The sequence below is a fragment of the Vulpes lagopus genome, chromosome 1 (assembly GCF_018345385.1).
Source record: "Vulpes lagopus strain Blue_001 chromosome 1, ASM1834538v1, whole genome shotgun sequence".
Classification (NCBI taxonomy): domain Eukaryota; kingdom Metazoa; phylum Chordata; class Mammalia; order Carnivora; family Canidae; genus Vulpes; species Vulpes lagopus.
This window is the reverse complement of record NC_054824.1, coordinates 81,349,019-81,372,329: the sequence shown is the minus strand read 5'-3', so window position 1 is coordinate 81,372,329 and position 23,311 is coordinate 81,349,019. Positions and strand designations below refer to the sequence as shown.

Genomic DNA, 23,311 nt, shown 5'->3' with positions numbered 1-23,311 from the left:
CTCTAGAAAGGAATAAAGGAGGGGTGGGGATCGGACTGGGTCTGGTGGCCAGCGAAACGAAATCCCACAAACCAGTTCGGGAATATCTTAAACGCGAGCGTTTTTATTTTATTTTTTTTATTTAACGCGTGCATTTTAACAAAAACTAATACCTCGACTGCTATGTTAGCAGAGTCTGTACTGAAGGTAAATCATGGATAGAATATGCAAGAAAAACACCTGATAGCAGTTCCAGCACTTGTCCTGCCTTTTGAGAAAACAGCAGGCTTGTGAACTAACGGGGGGTAAAATCCATCCTGTGAAGGACACCCCCCCCAAACCACGCACCCGCAGCTGATTCTTCAAAAAATTGTTCTGGGAACCCCCGTGCATCTGGCACCAAGCCCCATCCATGCTCGATGCCGCAGCCCGGGAGGTCGGCGACAGGTAGGTCGGGCTGGTGCTTGCGCAGATGGTCTTCCCGCTCCACTTGTATCGACTGTTGCACTTTCTTTTTCATCTGTGCGGAATCCCCAGAGTCTTAAGGACCTAAAGTACGTCAGCCTGCGACACCTGGCCACCCGGAACCGGCGAACGGGGGCCCGGAAAGCCGGGAGACACCGGGGGACGCCGGGCGGGAGGCGGGGCGCACTCGCCGCCGCTCACATACTTCCGGGGGCGGGGCGGGCGTTGGCACCGCTGAGGGTCGCCCGCCTGCAACCGGAAGTGTTTTCCAAGGGCTCTGCCGTCGCCCCGCCCATTGACCTTTGCCCCCGGCGGGGACGGGACTTCCGGTCTCGTGTATCCAAGGTCCCCCCAAAGTGAAGGCCCGTTGGGAGGACGGGGATGTGAGGAGCTGAGGCGGCTGGTCGGGCATCCGGCAGGCTGGGGCCGTAGCGCGCGGGAGCTGAGCCCCTCCTTGCCGCAGTTCTCCTGTGTCCTCCCCCGGCGTCTCCGGGAGGCCTGGGAGCCCTGAGAACCCAGGCGTGTGTCTGTCCTCAGGTTCCGAGCGGGCCATGGCGGTGCGGCCGCGGGCGCCTCAGTGCTTCCTCTGCGGGCGGCTGGGTCCTCTCCCCCGCGTCTTCGCTGCTGGAGCTGTGGCCGCCGAGGCGGGGGCCCTCGCGGGGGACCAGGAGCTGCCCGAGTACGCGGAATCCGGATGGGACCGCCTCCGGGACCTGTTTGTCAAAGAGTAAACGCGCCTCGGGTCTGTGGGGGAGGGGGGGGCCGTGAAGGGCTGCCGGGCCCCTCAGGGAAGAGCTTTTTTTTTTTCTTTTTTCTTTTTTTTTTAAATAAGATTTGGCATTTTAATATTTGTATCCCCAGCTTGCATCCCCTGACATCGCCATCTGGTAGTCGTGTTGGTTGACAGGACAAGATTTCCAGTGGGAAGGGAGAAACGCACTACATGTGGGAGCTCTGAGGGCTGTTGAGGGAGTAGAGCCTTCAGGGTAAGCCCCCGGCTGTGCAAGTTGGAAGAACTGGGCCGAGCCAGTCCGTGTCAGAACTCACCCCGCAACCCGCATCTGCAGGGCTCCGCTCCAGTGTTCTTCTCACTTTATCACAAATTGGTATTTTGTAAAAAAAAAAATTGGTATTTTGTGATCATGACCCCTGCTCCTCTCCAAACATGAAGGTCGAAGAGATTGGCAGAGAGACCCGTGGAATATTCGTTCTGTCAAATAAGGAAAAAAAAACATATATATATATATATATATATATATATATATATATATACACATATATAAAGTAGCAAATAATTGTTTCATCCATTCATGGAACAAGATGTTAGCTGGATTAGCGGATAAGATTATTTCAGAGTAAAGGATAACCCTTCAAATGGAATTGACTTGAATGAAAGACTCGGGATATTTCTTATTTATGATAGTCACACATTGAGAGAAAAAGAGAGAGAGAGGCAGAGACATAGGCAGAGGGAGAAGCAGTCTCCATGCACCGGGAGCCCGACATGGGATTCGATCCCGGGTCTCCAGGATCGCGCCCTGGGCCAAAGGCAGGCGCTAAACCACTGCGCCACCCAGGGATCCCCAAGACTCAGGATATTTCATTCGTCCAGGCATTCCATCATTTTTTCGTTTATCAATCACTGGTGAAAAATTTGCGCTTTCATGGAGTAGGTTCCCTTACAGTTGTCAAGTGGTTAAATGAGCTGAAGCTTTGTGATGTCACTGAGATTGTTGGGGCAAGAGAGCTTCAGAATCGTGTTTTAATTGCTTTGAGATTTCATCTTTTTTTTTTTTAATTTTAAAATTTTTTTTAATTTTTTTTTTAATTTTTATTTATTTATGATAGTCACAGAGAGAGAGAGAGAGAGAGGCAGAGACATAGGCAGAGGGAGAAGCAGGCTCCATGCACCGGGAGCCTGATGTGGGATTCGATCCCAGGTCTCCAGGATCGCGCCCTGGGCCAAAGGCAAGCGCCAAACCACTGCGCCACCCAGGGATCCCTAATTTTAAAATTTTTTTAAAGATTTTTAAAAATATTTTTTTATTTTATTTTTTTAAGATTTTATTGATTTTTTTGAAAGATTTTGTTTGTTTGTTTTGAAGATTTTATTTATTTATTCATGAAAGACACAGAGGAGAGAGAGAGGCAGAGACATAGGCAGAGGAAGAAGCAGGCACCATGCAGGGAGCCTGATGTGGGACTCGATCCCATGTCTCCAGGATCGGGCCCTGGGCTGAAGGCAGGCGTTAAACCGCTGATCCACTCAGGGATTCCCAGATTTTATTTACTTGAGAGCAAGGGAGAGAGAGAGTGTGGGCATAAGTGGGGGGCGGGGGGCAGGGGCAGAAGGAGAAGGATAAACAGACTCTGCTGAGCAGGGAACCTGTCGGGGGTCTTGATTCCAGGACCATGACCTGAGCTGAAGGAAGACGCTTAACCCACTGAGCCACCCAGGTGCTCTTCGCCTTTTTTTTAAAGTCAATGAGGCACCCTTCTCATTGGTCCTTCCAGTAGTTACTTGAAATGCTTGTGAAAGAGCCTACTAGGATATAACAGAAGAGGTCCTTTTTTTTTTTTTTTAAATGATTTACTTACTCATGAGACAGGCAGAGACACAGGCAGAGGGAGAAGGAGGCTCCATGCAGGGACGGCGATGTGGGACTCGATCCCGGGACTTCAGGATCACACCCTGGGCCCAAGGCAGGCGCTCAACCGCTGAGCCAGCCAGGCATCCCAGCAGAAGAGGTTTAATGTTGACCAGCTTTATAAACCACAGAAGGTTGGAGCTGAAAGAAATTTGAAGGTCATCTGGTGTAATTTCTGTGCTCCCCTCCATTGTAGATGAAGAAACTAAGACTTCTAGAGATTGTGATCTGGCTGCAGGTCACTTAACAGTGGGTGACAGAACCAGAACCACAGCCCTATTGCCATTTGTAGTTTAGGTCCTTTCTACCACTGTGCCATTTCCTCACTTTTCATTGGGTATTTGAGCCAACTGCAGAACTTCTGAGAACCACTATTTCCATATCAATAAAATGGATATATATATATATCCCCCATGTCATGGAATTTTTTGTAGAAAAAAAGAGGCAAAGCATATACATCTGGCTTATTAAATGTTAAGCTTTTTACATTTTCTCTTTTCTGAGTTCTGCCACATACCAGTTTTTAGGTAAATATTTTTTATCTTATTCAGTGTAAATAATAAATACAGGGTTCAAATTTTTTTTAAAAATATTTTATTTGGTTTTATTTATTCATGAGAGACACCCAGAGAGAGGCAGAGACACAGGCAGAGGGAGAAGCACGCTCCCTGCAGGGAGCCCTATGCGAGACTCGATCCCAGAACCCCGGGATCACGCCCTGGGCCAAAGGCAGGCGCTCAACCACTGGGCCACCCAGGGATCCCTACAGGGTTCAAATTATAGCAGTTTTTCCTATTGACATAAATATAAGAATTACAGTTTTCTAAGAAATTAGATTTCTCTTGTAGATGCAGGAACTGTTAAAGACTCCTTGATTCTGATTTCAGAAATGGGGTTTTTGACGGAGCACTTAGGTGGCTCAGTCAGTTAAGTATCCAACTCTGATTTTGGCTCAAGCCATGATCTCAGGGTTGTGGGAGCAAGCCCCATGCTCACAGGGTCTGTACCTAGCAGGGCATCTGCTTGAGGTTGTTTCCCCCCCCCCCTTTCTTCTCTTCTCCCTCTACTCATACTTACACACACTCTCTCTAAGTAAGTAAGTAAGTAAATAAATAAATAAAATCTTTGTTAAAAAAGTTCAAAAAGGGAAATAACTGATCTTTGCATCCAGCTTACAAATTCCTGTTTCCAGAGATGTGGTTGAGTTGTAATAGTCCTCAAATAAAAGTACCTGAGGAAAAAAAAACTTTATTGGAACATAATTTGCATCTAGAAAAATATTTTCACAAACCAAACATAGCTGTGTAACCAACACCAAGAGACTGTTAGCAGCATTTCAGAAGCTCTCCTTGTGCCACTCCTAGTCACTGCCTTTCCAACAAATAGCCTAATTTCTAACAGTGTAGATTAATTTTGGCCAAGTTTTGAGGTACTTGTAATATAACTGCATTATTTAATGTATCAGAAGATTCTGCCCATAATGAAAAATGTGGTGATACTAGTATTGGGATAATTTTGAACATACTGTCAGGGAGCAGTCTAATCCCAAACATTGTCTTTTTGATGTCTTAGTGAACAACAGAGAACTTCAAAGGAACTTGAGAATATTTATAAGGCAGCAGTTTCAGCAGGCATCATCGGCTGGGCATATGGCGGCATACCAGCTTTTATTCATGCTAAACAGCGCTATGTTGAACAGAGCCAAGCAGAAGTTTATCATAACCGATTTGATGCTGTGGTGAGTACTGATATTCTAAAAGTATAAGGCACACCAGTTTAGCAATTCACTTTACACTTACTCAGGTAGGAGGGCTGGGAGGGTTTAGGATGTTAGGTTAAAGAAATAGTAACAGTGGAAGTACTGATGCTAAATGCATACACATGGCTTGTCAGACCAGGTTTCTTCAGAAGGATTATCACCAAGGCTGTACTTTCTGAAATAATATTTCTAATCCCTAGCCAAATCATCAAGCATATTAACCCCATTTGCAGAGCCTCCATGGAAGACAATAGTTCATACCTAACAATCATTAGCATTTAGAACTTGACAGTTTACAGAGTGCTAACACATTTGTTAGATCTGTATATCAGTTCGTTGGCACCCTTGAGCCAGGGTCCAACATTTCCCAACAAGTTTTGTTGTAAAAGTGAGGAAGTTAAAGCTCGTAGAGTTGTTTTAGAGTATTTTGAAATTACGTCAGACTTAACAAGTTGCAAAAGTAGTACAAAGAATTCTTTTATACCTTTAACCTAAATTCTGACTTATTTATTAAAAGCCATGAGTCCAGGGGTGCCTGAGTGGCTCAGTTGGTTGAGCATCTGGCTCTTGGTTTTTGCTTAGGCCATGATCTTGGGGTCATGGGATTGGGGCCTGTGTTGGGGTTCCTGCTATGCAGGGAGTCTGCTTGGAGATTCTCTCTCCCTCTTCCTGTGCCCCTCTCCCTGCTCACATGCTCTGTATTTTAAAAAGATAACATTTGGGACTCCTGGGTGGCTCAGCGCTTTAGTGCCTGCCTTCAGCCCAGGGCGTGATCCTAGAGTCCCGGGATCGAGTCCCACATTGGGCTTCCTGCATGGAGCCTGCTTCTCCATCTGCCTGTGTCTTTACCTCTCTCTGTGTGTGTGTGTGTCTCTTATGAATAAATAAATAAAATCTTTTAAAAAAATAAATAAAAATTAAAAAAATAACATTTAAAAAACAAAACCAAACAAAAAGCCATCACTCAATACTGATACTCTAGAGGTTTCGACTTGCCCAATATCATATAGTAGTTAAGGATCTACATAGGAATTCTCTCAAAATCTAGACTATATCCTTAGGATATTATACCAGACTTGCCCTGTGGTGATATGAAAATGTGCTATGGAGACAGACAACCTATTTTCCAATTCTGACTTTATTCCTTACTGGCTGAGTGATCTTGGTTAGAAACTTCCTTTAGTAAACTAGCTCTAGTAAAAACTGAAGCACCTGTCTCAAAAAAATTATAGGTTAAATGAGGTAGTACGTTAACACAACTTTTACATCGAAAGTGGACGCTAAATATCAGTTCTCTTTTCTTTCTCTGTTCCTTTCCTGCATGTCTGTGTTACTATCATCCTTTCCCTTTTATTTACTGTTTAGTTGGTTGTTCCTTTTTATTTTATGGTTTCTTTTTCCCAAGATTTCTTGAATATAAAAAGCATACCTAACACTGACTATATATTTGCCATGGCATTTGCTCTATAGATTCTCAGTTTATGCCTCATTGATAGATTACTTGGTTGACACTGGCAATTCTTAGTTCTTTTTCCATCTTCTTCTTTTTTTAAAAAAATTTTTATTTATTCATGAGAGACACAGAGGCAGAGATATAGGCAGAAGGAGAAGCAGGCTCCCTTTGGGAAGCATTATGCAGAATTCAGTCCCAAGATCCCAGGATCACGGCCGTTGAGCGCCGCTCTTTTTCCATCCTCTGATAGATTAGGATGTTTGTAGGACTTTGGCTTTATCATCACTACTTAAACAATGATATTGCTAGAGGTTGTATGGTGTTTCTGTTTAGATGTCTCTACCTAATCCATAGCCAACATCCTTCTGCCAGTCTCAGAATAAAGAAGGTATCAAAGTATCTTGGAACCTCACAGCCTTTTCATTAACTTTAGCAATCTGCACATCGTGCTGCCACACGAGGCTTCATCCGGTACGGCTGGCGCTGGAGTTGGAGAACTACAGTGTTTGTGACTATATTCAAGTAAGTTCTCTCTAAATTGTGACAAAGGGTCTTGGTATTTCAGGAGCATATCTTTTGAGCAAGTGATATTTTTAAAAACTAAATACCCACATGAAAGTGACTCATAACACCTTTTTCCTCAAGAACTTTTATCTATCTGTGTGAGTTTTGCATCCATGGATGGAAGTCTATTAACTATTACCCAAATAAGTGCAAGGTTTCTAAGTAAGTGAAATTCTGCAGAACTCTTCTTTACATATCTTTTTCTAAGTGAATATTTTTTCCAGAAATTTGACTGTTCTTTGGTTCATTCTTCAGCAGAGGAAGGCCTACCTAGAAAACCCGTAGGCATATTAGTAGTCTGGAACACATTGATGAGGCCTAGAGTAAGACTAGGAATTGACATAGTTGGCACTTCTAAACTAATACTACTTTAGTGAAAATTATGGTCAAGAAAGTGAGATATGCTTTAAATTTTGTTTTCTTCCTTCCCCCTTCTTCCTAGCACAGTCAACACTGGTCTAAATGTGTACCGAAATAAAAATGCTCTAAGCCATTTTGTCATTGCAGGAGGTAAGACATTTTTGTTCTTATTTATGTTTTTCAGTCTTCTCAAATATGATTTGGGAAATATTTAAGGACTTCTAAATCAGAGCTACCGAATTCTTTGGTTGACTTCTCATCACATCTCATTCAACATTCACGTAACATGTATAAAGAGCATTGTGCTTGGCCCTTGGTATACTTGGTGAACAAAACAGAAAAAAAATCTGTTTTCATGGAGTTTTACTGTCTAATGTAATTGGGAAAAAAAGATTGCGGTGATAGAAAGTAACAAATAAGTGAGACAGTGGGATGGTCAAGGTGATCAGAGAAGGTTTTTTCTGGAGAGATGACATTGAAGCTGATGCCTGAAAAATGGGAAGAAGTAAGCCTTGAGGGTGAAGGCTCTAAGGCAAGAAAAGTTCCTCAAAAATAGGGTAATATGACTGGAACATAGCAAGCGAGAGGTAAGAGTGCCTTGAGATAAGATTGGCGAAATGAAGTAGAAAGGGACCAGATTTTTTATGGTAAGAATTTGAATTTTATTTTAAAGCTCTATGCCTCTGGTAAATGTGACCTCTTTAAAATGAATGTTAAGAAAAAGTATTGAAGTATTATTTCCAGAACTATAAATAAAGTGCCGCATATACTTAAGCATTCACTACCTCTTGTACATTCTCTTGCATACAAAACATATATATATAATGCACATAACATTTAAAAAATATTTAATTTGGAAATAATTTCAAGCTTACAAAGAGTTTTAAAAATAAAAGTAGTACAAGGAATAGCCTTCATATCCTGAGACTCAACTGTGGTTAAACATTTTAGTCCATTTGCTTTATCACTTGTGCTCTTTTTTGGGCGCATGCTCTCTATGTACATATACACACATGTAAAAGTATATACATATAGTTTGAACTTAATTTAATGGAAACATTTAAAAATAAATATAGAAATTTTAAAACATTTTAACATAAAACTAGAAATAGGTATTAATAGCATTGGAACGGTTGGAACGTGCTCTTTTTTAAACTTGCAGCCATTTTTCCATTGGTGTTCTGTAGACTCCAATGACTGTATCCAAACCAAATTCTGTTTTCCTCCCCTAGCTTCCATGCTTGTTCCTGCTCTTATGATCTCTGTCATCTATCCTTTTAAATTTAAAAAACCAACAAAGCCAAGAAAGGATATGGTCCTGCTCTTCATCTCCTCCTTTCCAAAGTTCTAGTCTTACCAATATATTTTTTTAATATATATGGACCCCCATCTCCTTTTTCCTCTCACTGCTGCTATCCAGTCTTTCCAGTTCTAGTCTTGGTTTGCTCTACTTCCAGTGTTGCCTTCGTACTTTTTTGAACTAGAAATATGATTTAACACTTTTTTGCTTGAGGTTCTTCCATGGTTTCCCATCATTCTAATGTTGATTCTTGATCTGGCCCCCATAATCTGCTCTTGCTCCACCCTTCTGACTCTGCTCTAATTTCCCAAACCCAGTATAATCTTGCTTCACATATATGGGTTCCTCTTCTTGAACCTGCCTTCCCACTACCATGGACAATTTTGTTTAGCTCTTACTAAACCTGTCTTTCAAGGTTCAGCTCGTCTGTCAGCTTCAGTTTTCCTAGAGATCCTTCCTAGCTCCTATTTTCTTATCTTCAGGTCTTTTTTTCTTTTCTTTTATTTTATTGTTTTTTAAATTTTTATTTATTTATGATAGTCACAGAGAGAGAGAGAGAGAGGCAGAGACACAGGCAGAGGGAGAAGCAGGCTCCATGCACCGGGAGCCCAACGTGGGATTCGATCCCGGGTCTCCAGGATCGCGCCCTGGGCCAAAGGCAGGCGCCAAACCGCTGCGCCACCCAGGGATCCCGTCTTTTTTTCTTTTAATTAAAAAATATATTTCATTATTTCAGTTATTTTAATGGAATCTTTGGCTATTCTAATTACAAATTATTGATGGACAATTTATAAACACCTGTGTGTGTACTGTGCCATTCTTAGTTTATTTATTTTTTATTTTTTGTGTGTATTTTTTATTAGAGTTTGATTTGCCAACATTCAGCATAACAGCCAGTGCCCATCCCATCAAGTGCCCCCCTCAAGTGCCTGTCACCCAGTCACCCCATCTCCCCCTCTCCTTCCATTACCCCTTGTTTGTTTCATCTTTGGGTCTTTTTAGGTGTTTTTCCCCTATAGTTCAGTCTAAATACTTTAAACATAGCACTTAAAACACTATGTTGTAGCTGTTAATTTGTTTTGCTTCTCTACTAGATGACTTACTTGGTATCAGAACAGTCTTTGCCTTTTATATCACTATTCTTTGATGCATAGTAGAGTAGAATAAATGTTTCTTGAATGTAAATTAAATGTAAAAATAAGGAAAAATAATAAGAATAGAAAAATATATCTGATACAATATAATTCTTTACCTCAAATCAGCAACCAACATTGAACTTAATGATGTAACACAAAAGTAATTTCCCCTGAAGTCAGAATCAGGCCAAGGATATTGGCCTCTCATTATTATTATTTGGCATTCATCTGGACATTTATAAATGTAAGTTTAGCATCTGGAATGGCTGAGTGAGGAGCTTGGCAAATCCTTTCCACAAAAAGCAACAATAGAATTGGACAAAATTATCAACAGCAACCATTTAAAGATGCTGGAAGTTGACCACAAGCACCCAACAAATCAGTAAGCATTTATCCAAGAGTTTCTACTGAGTCTTAGTAAGAACATTGAGAGTCTGTGGTGTTTCAGCCTAGGGTTGCTCCTGCCCCCTAACCCACAGTTCCATGATGCAGAAGTTTCACAAAGACAGGCTGGAGGACCAACTTTCTGTTGCTTGAGGTGGCTGGCTTTATTTGGAACAGAGAATAAAAAATTCCAAGCCAAAGGGAGTTGCTGAAAATAATTGTGACAGAGAAGGGTAATGTCACACAGCTAACCTGAGGTTTTGATACTGTTTGGGGTAAGGAATAGACTGGCAGAGGAGACAGAATCTTAACAGGGATATCTAGGGGACAAGACAGCCAGAGAGGGCTTTAATAAGATCCTGCTTATCCCTAGAACCCTGGAAAGTTGCACACGTGTGTAAATATTCATGCACATTCAAGAGAAACTGGTAAGGGCCCTTGTAAGCTACTTATCTTTGGTTAGTTGTGAGGGTTAACTGTGAACACCAAAAGAAAATGCTATAAAAGACTTATAAACTATCTAAACTTTGAATGCATTCTTCAACACAGATACATTGGCAGAGGATGGAAGCCTTACTGGCTTGAGATGTTTAAGCATAACCTCTAATGAATCATTGGCTGACTACTTAAGCCAGTGTTATGTCTAGGAAACCAGGCATAAAGATAAAAATTGAGCAAAGACTTTAGTGGCTATAGTCTGCAGACAAAGACTCCATAAAATTTGTCCAGTCATGTTGCTACATAAACAGAGAATTACAGCCATGCCCCTGGGATGTACTAATAACTCCAGAGATGTGTAATTTATTATCTAAAAAGTATAGTTTTCAATAACAACAACAACAAAATCACAAGACGTGCAAAACGGGATTAAAAAAAACCGTCATTAGGAATGTCTCTGAAAGAACCCATCTGTTGAACCTAGCAGACAAAACGGCTTCATACCTTTTTTTTTTTTTTTTTAAGATTTTATTTATTTATTCATGAGAGAGAGAGAAAGAGAGGGACAGAGACACAGGCAAAGGGAGAAGCAGGCTCCATGCAGGGAGCCCAACTCAGGACTCGATCCCGGGTTTCCAGGATCCCGCCCTGGGCTGAAGGCAGCGCTAAACCGCTGAGCCACCTGGGCTGCCCGCTTTATACCTTTTTCAAAGAAATAAAAGTATGATGACAGTGACTTATCAAATAGAGAATGTCAATAAAGACAAATTATTAAAAAAATCAAATGAAAATTCTGGAGTTGATAAATACAAAAATAGAAATTAAAAGTTCACTGGAGAGGAGGAGCTCAACACCATATTTGAAATAGAAGAGAATTGGTGAACTTGAAGATGGATCAATATAGATTGTCTCTTGTGAAATAATTTTTTTTGTAAAGACTTTGAGAGAAAGAGCAAGCACATGAGCAGGGAGCAGAGGGAGAGAGAGAGACAGACTCCCCACTGAGCAGGGAGCCCAACATGGGGCTCAATCCCAAGAACATGACCTCAACTGAAGACAGATCTTAACTGACTAGCCACCCAGGTGCCCATGAAGGACAGAATTTTTATTCTTATTTATTTACTTATTATTTTTAAGATTTTATTCTTTTTTTTTTTTAAGATTTTATTTATTTATTCATGAGAGACACACACAGAGAGAGGCAGAGACATAGGCAGAGGGAGCAGCAGGCTCCCCATGGTGAGCCTGATGCGGTGCTTGATCCTAGGACCCTGGGACCACGACCCAAGCCAAAAGCATACGCTCAACCACTGAGCCACCCAGGTGCCCCAGGACAGAATTTTTTAAATGAAGAGAAGTGACCTGACCCTCAGCAGTCTATAGGACACCATCAGAAATACCAACAAATGTGTGATGAGAATGCTTAATGGAGAGTAAAGAGAGAAAAGGGCATAAAAAAGTATTTTAAGAAATAATGGCTACAGACTTCCCAAATTTGATGAAAAACATTAATCCATACATCGAAGAAGCTTAACAAACTTCAAGAATAAACATGAAGAGATTCACACCTAGGTGTATAATAATTACACTATTGAGAAAGAAAAATCTTAAAACCAGCAAGAAAAAAAACAACTCATACAAGGAACCATTCCAATGAAAGTAATAGCTGATTACTCATCAGAATGATGGAAGCCAGAAGGCAGTAGAATGGCATTCAAAGACCTGAAAAGAATAAGCTGTCAACCAAGAATTCTATATCTAGTAAACCATTCTCCAAAATTGAAGACAAAAATAAAGACATTGGCAGATAAAGAAAATTTGTTGCTACCAGATCTAGAAAATACTATATAGGAGGTTCTTCAGGCTAAAAGGAAGTGATACCAGACACCAGATGTAGATTCAGATACCTGAATCTACATGAAGCATTAAAGAACATTGATAAAGATAATTATATAATTAGTATAGTAAAGATAATTATATGAGTAATTATTAAAGACCATATAAATATACATTTTCTCAAGTGAACTAAAAGACAACACAAATAATAAAAGACAATACACAAAATAATAAAATTGAAGTATTAGACATATAGCATGTTTAAAGCTATCGATGGCATTAATATAGCAAATGAGAGGAAAGGAATGGAAGTATGTTGGAGCAAGGAGATGATACCAAATAGTAACTTGGCAGGAAGAAATGAAAAGTACTAGAAATGGTAAATATGTAGGTTAATATAAAAGACTGCATAAACCTATAGTTTTTCCTTTATTTTCTTAACTGTTGTTTTTCCCTTCTTTAAAATACATATGATTGTGTAAAATAATAATATTCTCTTGCTATGTTTTAACATACATATATAACATAAGTGACAATAGCACCAAGATACAAGAGGATTGGAGCTGTATTGGAAGATTCTGTACATCTTACTGCAATAAAATTAGTACTGATCTGAAGTAAATTATGATAAATTAAGATGCATTGGGTAATCCCTTAAGTAATAAGAAAGTAACTTTTTAAAGTAGTAACAAGGAATTTAAAGTAGTAACAAGGAATTAAATAAGATACATAGAGAACAGTAAGATGGCAGAGCTAAATCCAGCTATATCAGTAATAACATTAAATATGAGTGGATTAAACACTGCAATCAATAGGCAGAGATTGTCCAACTATTTAAAAGAAAGATCCAATTATATGCTGTCTACAGGAGACAATTTTAGTTCAAAGAAACAAGTAAGTTGAAAGTAAAAATGGTGGAAAAAGATAAACTATGCAAACAGTAAGGAAAAGAGCTCAGGTGGCTCTTCTAGTATCAGACAAGATAGACTTTAATATAAAAATGCCAGGGCAGCCCAGATCAATAAATATTTGGAAATTAAACAACATATTTATAAGTAACCACAGGAATAAATAAACCACAGGAATCACAAGGTAAATTAGAAATATTTTGAGTTGAATGAAAATGAAAGCACATGCCAAAATTTCTAAGATGTATCCAAATTAGTATTTAGTGGGAAATTTATAGTTACAAACATCTACATTATAAAAGAAGAAACATCCCAAATGAACAGTCTAATTGAAAAGATAACAAAATAGAAAACCTTTAGCAAGACTGACCAAGAAGAAAAAAATACACAAATTACCAAGATTTACTCAAGAACAAATAGAAAATCTGGATAGCCATATAAGATGTTAAAAAACTAAATTATTAATTTTTTTTCCACAAAAGCACAGGACCAGATGGCTCCAATGGCTTTTGGAAAGTTTCTTTTTTTTTTTTTTTTTAATTTTTATTTATTTATGATAGTCACACACAGAGAGAGAGAGAGGCAGAGACATAGGCAGAGGGAGAAGCAGGCTTCATGCACCGGGAGCCCGACGTGGGATTTGATCCCGGGTCTCCAGAATCGCGCCCTGGGCCAAAGGCAGGCACCAAACCACTGCGCCACCCAGGGATCCCTGGAAAGTTTCTTTCACAAACTTTTCCAGAAAATAGAGGAAGAGGGAACACTTTCAAACTTCGTTAGACTAGTATTACCTTGATATCGAAGCCAGATAAAGACAACAAAGAGAACTACAGATCACTATCACTGGAGTATATACTCGGGGGTGGCTGGCTGGTTCTCTTGGCAGAGCATCTGACTCTTGATCTCAAGGTTGTAGGTTCAAGCCCCATGAAAGGTGGAGAGATTACTTTTTTAAAAAAAGTATTTGCACAAAAATACATAAGAAAATACTAGTAAATGAAAACCAGCAACAAAGATTATTATATCATGACCAAGTGGAATTTATCCAAGGAATTTAAGGTTAGCTTAGAAAAAGCATTTGATAAAAATCCAACATTCATGATAAAAACTCTCAACGAAGTAGGAATAAAAGGGAACTCCTCTAACCCAGTGAAGGTCATCTATGACAAAACCTGCAGCAGATGTCATATTTAATGGTGAAAGACTGAATGATTTTTCCCTAAGACTGAGAACATGGCAAAGATGTATATATTTGTAATTCAAGTACTTGAGATGAATACAGTTATATATATTATACTGGAGACTTTAACCACAGCATTCAGGCAAGAAAAAGAAATAAAAAGTACCAAGATTGAAAAAAAAAAACCAAAAGTATATTGTCTTTATTCATAGAAAACAAGGTTATATGTAATAAACAGTCTAACTCCGTTTTTGGTGTTTGGCTGTTGACAGCTTATAAGCCTCACTACTCCCTCTCCCCATCTTTAATATAGTTTTAGGTTTGCAGTAAATTTGGGCAGAAGACACAGAGATTTTCCATATACTCTGTCCCCCACTTACACGTAGCTATCAACATTTCATATCACAGTGGGATATTAGTTGCAATGGAAGAACCTACATTGATGCATCATTATCACCCAAGTCCATGGTCCCTTTAGGGTTCAGTTCACTCTTGGTACACATTCTGTGATTGGTACATCGGTGGTTTGTATCCAAACATATGTGTATGATATTGTGGTACCATAAAGAGCATTATCATTGCCCAAAAAATCTGCTCTACGTATGCATCCTGCCCACCAACCCCTGATAACCACTGATCTTTCTTTTTTTTTTTTTTTTACTGTTTTCATAGTTTTGCTTTTTCCAGGATGTTACATAATATTACATAGCTTTTTCAGATTGACTTTCACTAAATAATATGCATTTAAGTTTCCTCCAATGCCTTTTCATTAGTTGATAGCTCATTTCTTTTTAGTGCTAAGTAATATTTCATTGTCTGAATGTACCAGTTTATTATATTATCTACTGAAGGACATCTTGGTTGTTTCCAAGTATTGACAATTATGAACAAAGCTGCTATAAATGTCTGTGTGCAGGTTTTGGTGTGGACATAAGTTTTCAGCTCTTTTGGATAAATACCAAGGAGCATGATTGCTGGATCATATGGTAAGAACATGTTTGGTTTTGTAAGAAACTATCAGACTATCTTCAAAAGGAGCTATACCATTTTGCATTCCAACCAGCAATGAACAAGAGTTTCTCTTGTTCCACATCCTTGCCAGCATATAGTGTTATCAGTTTCTAGATTTTTGGCTATTCTGATAGTTTGTTTTTTTTTTTTTTTAAGATTTTATTTATTCATGAGAGACACAGAGAAAGAGGCAGAGACATAGGTAGGAGAAGCAGGCTCTATGCAGGGAGCCTAATGCGGGACTTGATCCCGGGACTTTGGGATCACGCCCTGAGCCAAAGGCAGAGGCTCAACCACTGAGCCACCCAGGCGTCCCTATTCTGATAGGTTTTTTTAAAAAATATCTTATTTTTTAATAAGAGTAATAGAACTAAAGATGATTTTTGTTCTTGTTAATTTTAAAACTTAGAAAATTAAAGAATGAATAAGTAATACTTAAATAAGACAAAAAAATCTCATTTATTTAAAAAGTATTTCTGAGATGGCATTAGTATTGTTATACCTAGTAAGGGAGGAAAATGAATGACCTCATAAATAAACCATCCCAGTGTGAAGGAAATAGGACCTGTGCACTGGCCACCAGGTGGCAGTGTAGGTCAAATGTCCACTTGTGGGTCTGCCTGAGGTGTGGGTGGCCCTACAGAAAGAGTGAGGCTGGGGGGCAAAGGTATAAACTGCAGGGGGTTTTGGGGAAAGCTTTTCTTGAAGAAAGAAGAAAACGAAGAGGTGGAAGTGAAGAAATTACAGATTTTTAAGAGGACGTGGGAAAAATGAAGCAGAATAAGAAGAGATTAGACCAATAGAACAGATGGAGAAATTAGGTTTATATAAAAGGAATGTTTCTTCCCTTGAACCTCCCATGTGGAAGAGAGAAGCTAGCCATGTGGCCTTTTAGATTCAGGATATCTAGGTTGTGGTGGTATATTAACGTTGGGTTCAGAAAACTTACTTAGTTGTTTATGTCCTTTTTATAGAAGGGAAATTTTAAAATGGATTCTAGTGTTTAAAGATAATTTCATATTGGCTTTTTGTTTGTTTTAAAATAGCTGTCACAGGAGGTCTTTTTAGAATAAACTTAGGCCTGCACGGTCTGGTGGCTGGTGGCATAATTGGAGCCTTGCTAGGGTAAGTGTTCACATGGTTTCATTCTAAGTTAACACAACTTTAATTAATGCCGTACCTGTCAAAAATCTCATTCATTTCCAAAGAACAAATTCAAATCTAAAAGCCTGTAAAAGGTCTTTAGTCTTGTATTGGCAGTGGCTTTGACTGTCAAATTCTAATTCTACCCCAATGGTTGACTTTACTTCCAATTGTCACTGAGTAAAAACTGTTTAAATATCTCTAACACCTGAAAATATTTGCAGTTTTTTTTAAAAGATTTTTTAAAATATATTTATTTATTTATTCATGAGAGACACAGAGAGAGAGAGGCAGAGACACAGGCAGAAGGAGAAGCAGGCTCCTTGCAGGGAGCCCGATGTGGGACTCGATCCCGGGTCTCCAGGATCACACCCTGGGCTGCAGGTGGCGCTAAACCGCTGCGCCACCGGGGCTGTCTTTTTTAAAGATTTTTATTTAATTTATTTATTCATGAAAGACAGAGAGAGAGAGAGGCAGAGACAGAGGGAGAAGGGAGAAGTCCCTCCCTTGCAGGGAGCCCGACATGGGACTTGATCCTCGGACTCCAGGATCACAACCCGAGCCGAAGGTGGCGCTAAACCGCTGAGCCACCCAAGCTGCCCAATATTGGCAGTTTGAACAATGGTTTTTACAAGGAACAGGAAGAAAAGTAAAACAACTAACAAGTACATTGCATTAAAAACTTTTTTTAGTTTGGGTTTTGTTTATTAAGAAGTTTGAAATTTTTTCTTCTCCAGCTTTTTACTTTGAAACATTTTGAACCTACAGAAAAGTTGAATGACTTAGTACATTGAACACCCATATATCCTTCACTTATATTCACCAGTTGTTAACATTTTGCCAAATTCATTTTATATCTCTGTATGTGTGTACAGTTATTTTTCTTTCTCTTTCTCTTTTTTTTTTCTTTTTGGTTGAACCTTTTGAGACCTCATAATTCCTCACCTCTGAATATATCAGCATGGATCTCCCAGGATGAAATGAAGAATATTCGCCAATGATATTACAGTGTAATCATCACAACAAATAGTTTAGCATTGATTCAATGTAGCTGTCTTAGGTAGGGTCCATATTCAAAATTTTTTGATTATTATAATACCATATATATATACACATAGTAACACACATACATATATTTTTAAACCCAGGATCTGATTGTATATCATTTTTATGGTTTTGATTCTTTTATTTTTTTAAAAAAAAGATTTATTTCTTTATTTGAGAGGGAGAGCAAATCTGAAGCAGACTCTGCCCTGAGCTTGGACCTGATAGGGGGCCTGATCTCATGACCTTGAAATCATGATCTGAGCTGAAACCCCAGAGTTCAGTGCTTAACCAACTGTGCCACCTAGATGCTCCTTGATTCCTTTAAACTAGAACAGTTCCACTGCCTTTTTTCCCCCAGAAAATTTCTCAATTTCTTTTGACTATTCCCTCACGATTAGATTTAGGTTAAATGTTTTCGGTGTAAATACAATATAGATGAAGTTGTTTCCTTGTCCATTTTTCACATCAAGAGATATATTGTATCGTCTATTGTAAGAGATGTTAATTTTAATTACTTGGTGCAGTACTTTCTATTGCTGTGTGACAAATTACCACAAACTTCTGCTTGAAACACTACCCATTTATTTTATCACAATTCTGTAGATCAGAAGTCTGAATAGGCTCAGATGGGCTCTCTCTGTTCAGGGTTTTATAAGGCCAACATCAAAAGTATTGGTCAGGCAGGCTCTTATTGGAGGCTCTGGGGAAGAATCTGTTCCCAAACCATTCTGGTTGTGAACAGGATCATTGCGGCTATCAGGGCTGAAGTCACTGTTCCCTGGCTGGTTGTCAGCCAGGCACCACTGTTCATAGAGACGTCCCGATTCCTTATCCTAGTGCCCCCTCCATGTTCAAAGCACAACCAGCATGTTGAATCCTTCCTGTACTTTGAATCCCTCTGATTTCTACACTGCCGCCAGAGAAAACTCTGTGCTTTTAAAGAGTTTACCCAGATCATTTTTTGATTCACTCAAATTCAACTTCTTACTGACCTTCAATACATCTGTAAAATTTTGCCATGTAGCATAATCATGGGTATAATATATTCATAGTTGAAAAATTAGGGCAGGACAATTTGGGGGGCCATTTTAGAACTCTGCCTACCACATTTAGCATCTACTAAGTTTCTCCACTGTAAAGGTATCTTTTTCACATTGTGAATAAATAATCTGTGGGATAAGACTGAACAGCCTGTTCACCTGTCTTTTTTCCTGGTGGTTTTAATGATCTATTATAATTATTGCTATAATCACTTACTACAAAAATGATTGCAAAATGATTTGTTAGTTCTGTCTCTTTTTCTGTTTTTATTAGTTGGCACTCACCTGAATAAGAAGAGTTCTCCCTTTCCCTCTACCTATGCCCTCCATTTTTCTATCCCCTTTTTAGGGGGAAGATTTATGCATTCTTTTTAAAAATTCTTGAAAATTCCGCATGTCATAATTCATTGCTGACATTATTTTTATTATATTGTGGTTTTTTGTTTGTTTCTTAGCAAACTCTACCTCCACTGTGGGACTTTAACTCAGGACCCCGAGATCAAGAGACACGCTCTACTGACTGAGCCAGCCAGGCGCCCCTTGTTATATATATATTAATATACCAGCTTAGTCTGAAGGGAAAAATTGTTGAAATTAGCAAAAATAATTTACTTTTCTTTGTCATTAAAAATACAACATAAAATTTATAATCTTAACCATTTTTAAATGTATAGTTTAGTGGTGGTAGGTATATTCACATTGTTGCACAAAAGATCTCTAGAACTTTATCTTGCAAAACTGAAAACTCTATACCCATTGAACATTAATTCTCCCCTCCCCCTACCCCCCAGCCTTTGGTACCCACCTTCCTACTTTGTTTCTAGGATTTTGACTACTTTAGATACTTCATATTAATGGAATCATATAATGTTTGTCCTTTTGTCACTGGCTTATTCACTTAGCATAACATCCTCAAGGTTGATCCATGTTGTAGCATGTGACTCTTTTTAAAGGCAACATAATGCTCCATTGTATATACCACATTTTCTTTAACCAGTTGTCAGTGGACATTTCCACTTAGCAAAAATAATTTTTTGAATGAGCTACTTAGTTTGTAGTCAGGGGAAATTTAAGTTATATCAGAGTCAAAAACTCTTTCTCTTTGAGAACACAGGAACCATACCCTCGTCATTACTGTAATAATTGTTCATCTAAATCAGTTTCTCAAAGGGTAACTATTGACATTGTAAGTGAGACTGTTGTGCCAGACTTTTGAATTTGAGGATGTTTTGGTGGTTCCACCTCCAGAGGCTAGTAATATCCTTCCCTCCAACCAAAAATGCCCTCCATAGTTCCTTCCCTTCTGCAGGGTTTGGTATCATTTCTGGTATTAATTTCGTTTCTGAGAAATCTTCAGTATAAAGCTACTTGCCAGAACTTGTCATGAGTATATATTTTCCCAGTTTATCACTCATTTATAAAACCCAGAGCCAAGGTATAGACCTGTTGTTTTTATACCAGTTAATTTTAGGAAGTTGCAGTGATAGCTTTTTTTCTATGGTTTAGAAGACCAGGAAGGAAATTGCCATAATTTTTTCTTCATTCGACAAGGACACTTTGTCAGAATTCCTATACCTGTCAGGGAATAGGAGGCTCGGTCGGTGTTGCTCATGCCTTAGCAGATACTCACATGGTGTGTGTTCTAATAGCTCCTATTTTCCTCAGCTCTCTTTTTGCTTTCACCTCAGCGCTCCTGTAGGAAGTCTTTTGATGGCATTTCAGAAGTTCTATGGGGAGACTGTCCAAGAGAGAACACAGAAGGATCGCAAAGCACTCCATGAGCTAAAACTGGAAGAGAGGTAAGGAGCATGTGAAGATGAGGGTAACTGATTTTCCTAAACATTGTGGTGGTCTCTTAACCCAGGTCTTCTAAACCACCCCTCAATTCAGAGATGAGTTTCTAGGTTACCTGGCTGGCTCAGTTGGTGGAGCACTCTTGATCTTGGGGTTGTGAGTTTAGGTCTCATGTAGAGATTACTTAAATAAAGAAAGAAAATCTCAAAGGAGAGTTTCCTTTTCTTCAACTTGTACCCTACCTGGTCTTTTAATCTTTTTAATGAAGGAATGAGAAAATGAAAAATACTAATTTTATTTTTAATCTGATGAGGCTCATTCTTTAGATACATTTATTTAAAAGTTAAGATGTTGTACTCATTTGATTGCATTTTTTTTTCTTTTTCTATGTTCTTGACTGCATAGGAAATTACCTAAAGGAAATGGACAGTAATGAATGAGTTTTAACTTGGCTTTATTTAAAAGATGATATCCCCGGTTACACATGCATCTGTGAACAATACAGAGCATGTTAGGTCTCTACATTCAAAGATTCTACTTCTTGCTGTGGATGCCCATGAATTAGGTAGTTATAGTGGCTACTCATAGACTGGATGCCACTGAGGAGGATAAAAACTTTCACCTGTTCCACCTAGTCATTCCCTAGGGTGCAGTTATCAGACTGAGAGTGGATTTTGTGCTGATTCTTTGTAAGATCACCAGAATAGGCTGCTGTTAGCGCTCCTGGTACAAATGATTCTCATGGCTCAGCTTCCTGTGTACAACTAAAGCTTCTGCTGTTTTAGTAGTGGATAGTCTTTTTTTCCCTCATGTTTTTACTTGAAGCTTCCATTTATGCTAAGCACACATACACACATGGAAACTCTTAATATCCATAGATCAGTTATTCAGGGACTTAGGTTCGATAGGAGAAAAAGCATTGATTTTGTAGCCAGTGAAATCTTGAAAATGAATCCTAAATCCCAACTAGGCTATTAATTAATTTTGTGACTTAGATATTTTACTTCAAGCCCTCTGTTTTCTCAGCCAATCTGAGGGCAGAATCACACCACAATGCTCAATATGTGTTTGTTTCATTCACTCCTTTAGTAAGAGGGTAGATGGGATATGTAGTTGTCTAAGTTCTAGGATAAAGCACTTAAGATTCTAAATGCTAGGATAAAATGTAATGTAGAAAGTTAAAAGCATGAAAGCATTAGCTTACTTTTAGTTCTTTAGGTGTCATAAGAAACTTTTTTTTTTTTTCTTAAGAAAAGGAAGCTTTGAGAAAGAAATTGGAAAGGTAAGGAAAGTATATTTGATACAGAAAGTTACAGGAGAATTTACATTTGGAAAAATATGAACATAATAATTGTATCCCAATAAAAAAAGGAAAACAGAAAAGTAATTAGAGAGGTCGATCGGTTATTTAGAGATGGAAAACCCAAGATGGCTAAAAACAATAACTTGAATTGAATTAGAGTACTGAAGGATACTTTAGAAGGAAATAAGGCCAAAAATTTATGGGGCACTTAAATGTCTGTGATCTATATGTGATATTCCTGAGGAGCTAATTTAAATCACAGTTAAGAGCTTATTCTATGCCTCCTTCTCTGCTTGAAAATATAGAGAAGTCAAACAAAGTGAGGGTATAAATAATTGCCTTAGTGAGCCAAAAATGTGGAAAACTATAGAGATATGGAAGAAGAAATGGTCAAACCTGGTGTGAAGAGTCGAGAAAAAAGTTATGGATGACCTTGCTAATCACTTAAAGAAGGGAGGACACTAATACTAGATTTAGAAAAAAAACTGATCTGTTATTTGGAAATTGGATTTTAACTCCTTGTAAATAATACATTTATAATGTTGTCCCATCTGACTTTTCCATATTGAGTTTACCATAGTTCTAGCCTTTGTGCAGTTCTTACAAGGTCTGGCAACAGAGAGTTAATGGAGTGGCAGGGGGCTCATATTCACCCCCAGCCCTGAGGGCAAGAGGACAACCAGTTTGCAAGGCTCACACTTGAACATGACACCCTACAGGAACTCTGGAATATCTTAAGGATCAGAGCTGCTGCCATAGCACACACCATTTTGGTGATATGAGAAGTGTAGTTGGCACATGAATGGAACTAGAGTAGGAGAATGAAGAAAGTCATTGTTCTTGAAGTGTAAGGAGCAGTGTTTGCTTTTAAGGCACGGGGAGAATAGATAAACACTTTGTTTAAAAAAAAATCTGAGAACTAAGAAACAGAGCAGTACATGATATATTCTTTTCTTTCTTTACAGTAAAGCCAGACTACAATTTACTCAGCTCCTCCCTGAAGAAATTGAAAGTAGCTTACAGAAAAATCAATCCAAAGATGATGTTAAGAAAATCGAAGCACTGCTAAATCTTCCTAGAAACCCTTCATCAACAAATAAACAAGACAAAGATTAAAAATATTCTGAACTTAAAATTCATTGGTGAATCAAAGTGATCTATGTCATTGAATGCCAATAGTAGGCTTCTCCTTGGTCAGCCTGGTGACAAATGTAAGTGCAGGCACCTCTAGTGGCAATGGCCACTTACCTTTTTTTAACCAAGAATTGGGCTATTGTATGGTCACTTTACTTATCCTTAAGTTTAAATACACACTTAAGTCTTTCCTGATTGATCTATATATTTGAAATTATATCTGTACTGATCAATCAATACAATACAATACATAATTCTTTTCCCTGGATTTTACTACAGAAAATTTAAAATTTCCCAAGATTGGAGTTGACTTCTGAGGGTTGTATGTTTATTCTTGCGGCCCTTTATTTTTTTATTTTTTTAAAGATTCTATTTATTTATTCATGAAGGCACAGGGAGAGAGGCAGAGACACAGAGGGAGAATCAGGC

General features: G+C 38.7%; 1 protein-coding gene across 1 annotated transcript; it reads left to right on the top strand.

The window, feature by feature from the left end:
• Positions 1-672: 672 nt before the first annotated feature.
• Positions 673-22,869, top strand: TIMMDC1 (translocase of inner mitochondrial membrane domain containing 1). Its single transcript, XM_041761291.1, has 7 exons — positions 673-1,171; positions 4,665-4,830; positions 6,738-6,826; positions 7,311-7,378; positions 16,468-16,546; positions 20,340-20,450; positions 22,714-22,869. Exons 1-7 carry the CDS (start codon positions 996-998, stop codon positions 22,862-22,864), a joined length of 840 nt encoding a protein of 279 aa, XP_041617225.1. The 5' UTR covers positions 673-995; the 3' UTR covers positions 22,865-22,869.
• Positions 22,870-23,311: the final 442 nt, after the last annotated feature.